General features: G+C 39.5%; 1 protein-coding gene across 1 annotated transcript in view; it reads left to right on the plus strand.

The window, feature by feature from the left end:
- Positions 1 to 4663, plus strand: part of sncaip (synuclein, alpha interacting protein) — a 19952-nt gene extending 15289 nt beyond the window's left edge. The window contains exons 7-10 of the mRNA XM_016251833.1: positions 17 to 188; positions 1870 to 2039; positions 2119 to 2205; positions 3548 to 4663. Of these exons, the coding sequence (XP_016107319.1) occupies positions 17 to 188; positions 1870 to 2039; positions 2119 to 2205; positions 3548 to 4253 (1135 nt within the window). The 3' untranslated portion in view covers positions 4254 to 4663. The remainder of the gene's footprint in view (positions 1 to 16; positions 189 to 1869; positions 2040 to 2118; positions 2206 to 3547) is intronic.
- The last annotated feature ends 3650 nt before the right edge of the window (positions 4664 to 8313 follow it).

The following is an 8313-nucleotide window of genomic DNA, read 5'->3' on the forward strand; positions in this document are numbered from 1 at the left end:
ACACGCACACACGCAGACGACCCCCCGATCATGTGACTGACCGCCGCACACGTGTGTTACAGGAGCGCGTCCTGCTGTGGCTGCTGCAGTTCATGCAGGAGCAGGCCATTTCTCTGGACGAGGCCGATCAGAACGGGAACACGGCGGTGCATGTGGCGGCTCAGTTCGGACATCTCAGCTGCGTTCAGGTGCTGCTTCGTCTGTTTTGTCTGGGATGCAGTGAGTGAGAGACAGGAAAGCAGCTCTCCTTCCTGTTTCCTGTTGCTCTGCTGTGCTGAGAGACGCAGGATTGTTCTGTTCGCTTACAGACAGAAAGAAAAACACTGGCTCTCATTCACTGGCAACACGACACACACATCAACCAAATCTAAACGCTTTCAAATCAAAAAGCTTTCGTGCTAAAAATGTTTTGGTTTTCATGTGATTTCAGTTCTGCTTCGTCTGTTTTGTCTGGGATGCAGTGAGTGAGAGACAGGAAGCAGCTCTCCTTCCTGTTTCCTGTTGCTCTACTGTGCTGAGAGACGCAGGATTGTTCTGTTCGCTTACAGACAGAAAGAAAAACACTGGCTCTCATTCACTGGCCGCACGACACACACATCAACCAAATCTAAACGCTTTCAAATCAAAAAGCTTTCGTGCTAAAAATGTTTTGGTTTTCATGTGATTTCAGTTTTTCTATGTGAATCTCTGTTAAACTGTACTGTATGTCTGTGATGCGCAGCTGTATTTTCAGCATCATTCCTCCAGTCTTCAGTGTCACATGATCTTCAGAAATCAGTATAATATGCTGATCTGCTGCTCGAGAAACATTTCTGATTATTATCAATGCTGAACACAGTCGTGCTGCACAATATTTCTGTGGAAACTGTGATGCATTTTATTTTTCAGGATTCACAGATGAACAGAAAGTTCAGAAGAACAGCATTTATTTGAAATAGAAATCTGCTGTAACATTATAAATGTCTTTACTGGCACTTTTGATCAGTTAAATGTATCCTTGATGAATAAAAGTATTAATTTCTTTAAAAAAAAAAGAAATATTTTTTGAACGGTAGTGTATAAAGTTATAAAAGATTTCTATTTCAAATAAATACTGTTCTTTTGAACTTTCTATTAATCGCAGGATCCTCGAAATGTATCACAGTTTCCAAAAAATATTAGGCAGCACAACTGTTTCCAACATTGATAATAAATCAGCATATTATAATTCATATGCAGAATTCATATAAAATTCAGCTTTGCATCACAGCATTCTATTAAATATAAATAAAGTTACTAACAGGTATGCAGTTACTCATTTTGAATACTCCAAAAACATTAACATTAGAAGTTATGAACAAACACACGTTGTGAATCATGCAGAAATATTTGTGTGAGAAGTTCTGCTGTGTATAGATATGAATAATTCACATAATTATTAATGAATGAGACCCAGTGTTCACAGAAGGTTTAAACAGACTGATTGTATGTAAATGAGCTCTGATATGATTGACTCAGCTCATCGTGATCCTGCTGAATATTTAAGTAGGTGCTGATATGTAAATGTGAGGTCTTATGTTAATGAGCTCATGGGTGTGTTTTTCAGCTTCGCTTCAGTACACACGGTGTTGTTCTGATGATCATATTGTACATCAACGGTCTGTCACGCTTGCACATTTGAAACACAAGCTCATGCGAAGACAATTCACATTTCACTTCTTTCCGAAGATTACATTTGTTGAAATCTGAGCTGTGAATTCATATCACGTGAAGCCGTGTGACCATTAGGAGTCATTGTTATTTATTAAATGTTGAATTTATTATGACTGTTGCCGTATCTGATGCTCAAACTCCAGTGTGAATGTGTGACGTCACGTCTCTGTCGTTCAGACTCTGGTGGAGTACGGCTCGAACGTGACGGTGCAGAACCAGCAGGGCGAGCGTCCGTCCCAGAATGCCGAGCGGCAGGGTCACAGCACCTGCTCCAGGTATCTGGTGGTGGTGGAGACCTGCATGTCTCTGGCGTCGCAGGTGGTCAAACTCACCAAACAGCTGCAGGAGTAAGAGCCTTCATTCAGCTGACGTGTTTGACTCGTGCGAGCGCTGACTGACGTGAGCCTGTGTTTCTGACTTTCACAGACAAACCACGGCGCGAGTCGCTCTACAGAACCAGCTTCAGCTGCTGCCGCAGACCCACGAGCTCAAAGACAGACCGCCGTCACCCAGGTCTGATCATCAGACGCTTCCTCAGGTCCCTGGGTAATGCCTGACACACAGCAGGAGGGGCAAAATTTGGATGAATTAATCAAAAGTAGGGCTGTACATTTAACCAGATGGCAATATGCGCTAGTGTGTGAATATTCAACTGCAAATAGATTGATATTTAAATCTGTGCTTGTCTCTGAGAGTCACTTCAGCAGCATTACATCATTTCATTTCAGAAAATTATGGTCAGATAAACACAGAAACTCAAAGATCTTCACAACAACCCACCAAAATAAAAGTCTGGTTTAACGTGAAGAAATTGTGACCGATATATATTACTATTGCACAGTAGAATGTACTTGGTAACAACAAAAATGTTGATATTAATAATAATAATGCAACTTATTAAAACACACTGAAACTCAAAGGTCTTCACAACAACCCACCAAAATAAAAGTCTGGTTTAACTTGAAGAAATTGACAGAAATATATAATGTTTGTAAAATGTAAGTAATAATAACAATAATGATGATATTATTATTTTGGTAAGGAATATCACACCATTTTTTTAATCATCTTTTAATTTAAACAATTTGCCAATAAATAAAAAATGTAATCTCAAATCAATTTAATTTGATTGCATTTTAGAAGATTAATTAAATTGTTACAGTTATATATGCTTTTTTTTGTTTGTTTACTGCCGTTTTTGATAAGTTTATATTAAATCACAAAACACAGAATCCAGAAAAAAACAAACATTATAAAAATAAAACATGTCCTTTTTCATTATTAAAATTAGCCATTAAAATGGAATAATAAAAAAAAAAACAATTAAAACAAAAAACACAAAATTGGGAAAATAAAACATTTCATAAAGCACTATTATTGTTAACATTTTAATGAATTGTTAAATTGTTATTTTCATGAATTCAATTGGTTAGACATTCACATACACATGTTGGGGGAAATAAAAGACATTTTATACAGCGCTGTTATTGTTAAAACTGTAATAAATTATTAAATCATTAAACCTTTATGAATTCAATTAATTAGACATCATTTCAGTTACTAAAATTTAATGAAACCACTAAAAGTCCAGAAAAATTACAGTAAAAAATTTGGAATTTGGGAAAAATAGAACGCATTTCATAAAGTACTATTATTTTTAAAATTTGAATAAATTATTACATTTGAAAGGTTTTACTATTTCAGTTGATTAGACATCTTTTCCAGTTATTAAAATTTTATGAAACCACTAAAAGTCCAGAAAAACAGAATTTGGGAAAAATCTAAAGCCCAGCATCAGGACCGTTTCCTCTGCGGATGTGTTTGTCTCACAGACGTCTCTCTCCGTCTCGTGCAGCTCTCGTGTCGAATCGGGGCCTGAGATGACGCTGACGGCTGAAGCGGCTCCTGATAACATCCAGAGACACATGGACTCGGACACAGTCCTGTGCAAGCTGCTGGGCAAAGAGCCGACGGATGTGGAGGCGGAGCCTGGAGCCGAACCAATGAGAAGGCTGGAGCCGGGCGAGAGGCGGGATCTCAAGCTGGCGCGTCTCAAGCAGATCATGCAGCGCTCGCTCAGCGAATCAGACGCGGAAGAGTCCAAACCGCCCCGACCCGAGAGGCCCACGCAGCTGCCCATCACAGAGCACGCCGCCAAGTTCTCCTTCACACACAGGACTTCCAAATCCGTGGATGTTTACAACCCGTCTCCGTCGTCGGACCACAGCGACCCCGAAGCCAAAACCGAGGTGACGGGAGAGCTCCCCGAAGGCCAGAAGGTCACCACGAGTCCCAAAAGCGCCCTGAAGTCGCCGTCCTCTCGCAGAAAGACCTCGCAGAACCTCAAACTGAGAGTCACGTTTGACGAGCCGCCGCGTAAAGACGGACCTTTCAAAGTCCAGCCCGGAAAAGACAAGCCGGAGTCGAGCAAGCGAGCGTTCGGGACGCTCCGCTCCATAATGGAAACCCTGAGCGGAAACCAGAACAGCAACAACAACAACGCTCCGAAACACGCCGGGACGTCCGGAAAGAAGAGCAAAAGCAAGACGAGCGCCGTTTAAACCAGCATGTAAGAAACTAGTGCGAATCCAGACTATTTAGAAACCAGGTGCTTGATTACATGAATCTTTCCCACACTATTTGCTTAATAACACACTTTCTTACATGCGAGTTTTGAAATATTCGTTTTGCAATACTGTGATTTTCTACAGGCCTAATAATCAAAACCAAGCAGAGAACGACGACCGTACAGCGAACGAACGAATGAATCATGCTCTTTATGAATTGATTCGGTGCTGCACCTTTATTTCATAACTCGAATACGTTTATATGTCATCTGTATTGTTTTGAGTTAAAGTATGGATTTATAATGTTTGAATGCAAGAAACGTTATATTATTGGAATCATTGTAACGACATTTGGAGATTAAAATAAAGACATTTTCAGCTGATCTAATGCTATCAAACGAGGACAGAATCGTTCAGTTAATGAATCAAGAAAATATCTTATCAGTCTTGTTTTGAGAACCTGAACAAAATGAAGTGAGTTTATGATTAAAACAAGAACAAATATCTGCCAGTGGGGGATGAAAACTTTTGAATTAAGTAGATTTTTAGCTCATTTACTGATATTTGTTCTTGTTTTAATCATAAACTTGCTTCATTTTGATCAGTTTATCAGAAAACAAGACGTCTTGTCATTTTTGCATTAAACAGAAACACTGTTCGATTATTTACACACACATCCGTCATGCATTAGTGCGCAATTTACTTTGATGCATGAAGAGGAGCGAAGCGAATCGTGGAATATTTGCTCAAATCTGAGAGAGAGAGAAAGAGAGAGAGAGTTTAAGGCTGTTGTGCGGCATGAAAATGGAGCAGACGAGCGCTTGATTTGACAGGAGGAGAGTCGTCTATAGATTTTTGTGTCCATTGTTTGGGCTTATTTGTGTGCTGCTTTACTCAGTCAATCAAATATAATTGACACCGCTGGGCTGCTGTTGTTTCTGGATGACAGCGGTTAATGCCGGCGGAAAACAGCTGCGGGAAACTTTCTCTGCTGAACGATGACAATCTCTCAGCCGTCACGCGCATTAATTGGTGCCGTGACCCAGATGAGGGATAATAATGCAATCAACCTTTAATTGTGCCGCTTCTGTTCCTGCTCCATCAGATGTGAGCTGCAAACACCATCGACACACTCACGTCCGTTCACATGAAATAATGCATTCAAAATCTGCGTAATATTTTAACATTCAAAGATTTGTCATAACTTCATATTTTTCAGCTAAAACCATATTGATCAGCAACTTCTCATTAATGAGAGAATGTGAGTTAATGATTAATTAATGTGAAAAATTCAGATTTGAATGTTATGCTATGTTAATTGCTGCATGCATTTACCTCTTTTTTTATTAATTGAAAAATTTAGAAATTCCTTGAAATATCAAATTGCACACGATGCACTATAATGCAAAATTTCAATACTGATGAGAAATTTAGTTTGAATGTATAATCGTATGAGATTTATAAGAACATTAGAATTACCAGGATTAACCCCTTTGGAAAAAATAGAATTTAATTAAATTCCTTTGAATTTATTACTCACGGTTGTTCAGAAAAAAAAGCCCAAATTTATGAAACCTACATATTTATTTCTAAACATTACTCTGAAAGCTTTTCAAACAAAATACATTTATTTTGCTTTCATAAACTTCCACTTTCAGATGAAGAAGTGATACATTTTTCATGCTGCAATGGTTCATCAATAGATGTAATTAATCATGTTTATCACACAAATTCTGTGAGATATGGGGAAAAGGTGACAAATATTGTACAAAAGTGTATTAACACTAATATAAGTTCATACATAATTTCATTTTTTTTTAAAGTATTTTTAACAGCTAATGGGATTTCATACATACCCAGGTCAAAAATCGTGAAACGTAACTTTTTCTTATTTTTAAATGGTTATATCTCTTAAGAAATAATTGTAATGAAAAAAATACATGATGTGTATTTTGAGGGTCTTAAATCATTTGCAAAGTTTTGTTCCCTTGCTAAAAATTACACGTTTTTTAGAAAAAAATTTTTTTTGTTGAAAACGACCTGCGTAATGATCGCATCAGACAGACGGTGATCTGACAGTATATTCATGAACTTGGTGTGAATTAATGATGATGATGATGTTTGTGCTGCAGAGAGCCAGAAGAGGGAAGCAGAGCCGAGCAGAACCAGATCAAACTTGTCCAAGTGAGAATCAATTTCTGAAGATCATGTGACACTGAAGACTGGAGTAATGATGCTGAAAATACAGCTGCGCATCACAGGAATAAATTATATTTTAAAGGATATTAAAATAGAAAACAGCTGTTTTACATTCTAATAATATTTCAAATTTTTTCCAGTATTTTTGATCAAATAAATGCAGCCTTGATGAGCAGAAGAGACTTGTAAAAACATTAAAAATCATTCTGATCCCAAACTTTTGACCGGTAGTGTGTGTGTATGTGTATATATATATATATATACACACTTTTGCTCTTTTTATATTGACTATCACTCTATATAGATACATTTCTCAAATATTTATTATAATATATACTGATAAATTGAACAGTCACTTCAGTGGTGTGAGAGACCGGATACTTTCAGCTGATTTTCTCTTGAACTGTCAGCAACTAGGCTTCAAAGTGGTTCGTCAATCATTTGATTCAGATCGGAACTTCGGAGCGCGGATCACAAATCTGTTTTTCTGAACAGTTTTTTTTATTGAACAGTACAAAACATCAAACCATTACAGTACAGTTATAAAAACAAAACAGAAAAACAAAAGTATACTATGGTTAGTGTAGCCAAACCATGATTCATTTGTGATTACCATGGCTTAACTATAGTAACCATGGTGTGTGTGTGTGTGTGTGAGAGAGTGTATGCATGCGTGAGTGAGTGTGCATTTGTGTGTGAGTGTGCATGAGTGTATGCGTGCGTGAGTGTGCATGTGGGAGTTTGTGTGTGTGTGAGTGTGCATGTGTGAGTGAGTGTGTGTGTGAGAGTGTGCATGAGTGTATGCGTGTGTGAGTGAGTGTGCATGTGTGTGTGTGTGTGAGTGTGTGTGATTGTGCATGAGTGTATGCGTGCGTGAGTGCATGTGTGAGTGTGAGTGAGTGTGCATGTGTATGCGTGCGCGAGTGTGCATGTGTGTGAGTGTATGCGTGCGTGAGTGCGTGTGTGAGTGTGCATATGTATGCGTGCGTGAGTGAGTGTGCATGTGTGTGTGAGTGTGCATGAGTGTATGCGTGCGTGAGTGTGCATGTGGGAGTTTGTGTGTGTGTGAGTGTGCATGTGTGAGTGAGTGTGTGTGTGAGAGTGTGCATGAGTGTATGCGTGTGTGAGTGAGTGTGCATGTGTGTGTGCGTGCGTGTGTGTGATTGTGCATGAGTGTTTGTGTGTGTGAGTGTGAGTGAGTGTGCATGTGTATGCGTGCGTGAGTGTGTGTGATTGTGCATGAGTGAAGTGTATGCGTGCGTGAGTGTGCATGTGTGAGTTTGTGTGTGTGAGTGTGCATGTGTATGTGAGGGAGTGTGCATGAGTGTATGCGTGCGTGAGTGTGCATGTGTGAGTTTGTGTGTGTGAGTGTGGATGTGTATGTGTGTGATTGTGCATAAGTGTATGCGTGTGTGAGTGAGGGTGCATGAGTGTATGCGTGCGTGTGTGTGATTTGCGTGAGTGTGATTGTGCATGTGTATGCGTGCGTGAGTGAATGTGTGTGATTGTGCATGAGTGTGTGTGAGTGAGTGTGAGTGAGTGTGCATGAGTGTATGCGTGCGTGTGATTGTGCATGAGTGTATGTGTGAGTGAGTGAGTGTGTGTGTGAGTGAGTGTGAGTGAGTGTGCATGAGTGTATGCATGCGTGAGTGTGATTGTGCATGTGTATGCGTGCGTGAGTGAATGTGTGTGATTGTGCATGAGTGTGTGTGAGTGAGTGTGAGTGAGTGTGCATGAGTGTATGCGTGCGTGTGATTGTGCATGAGTGTATGTGTGAGTGAGTGTGTGTGTGTGTGTGAGTGAGTGTGAGTGTGCATGAGTGTATGCGTGCGTGTGTGTGATTGTGCATGAGTGT

This window comes from Sinocyclocheilus grahami, unplaced genomic scaffold (assembly GCF_001515645.1).
Source record: "Sinocyclocheilus grahami isolate Dianchi unplaced genomic scaffold, SAMN03320097.WGS_v1.1 scaffold1072.1, whole genome shotgun sequence".
NCBI classification, from domain to species: domain Eukaryota; kingdom Metazoa; phylum Chordata; class Actinopteri; order Cypriniformes; family Cyprinidae; genus Sinocyclocheilus; species Sinocyclocheilus grahami.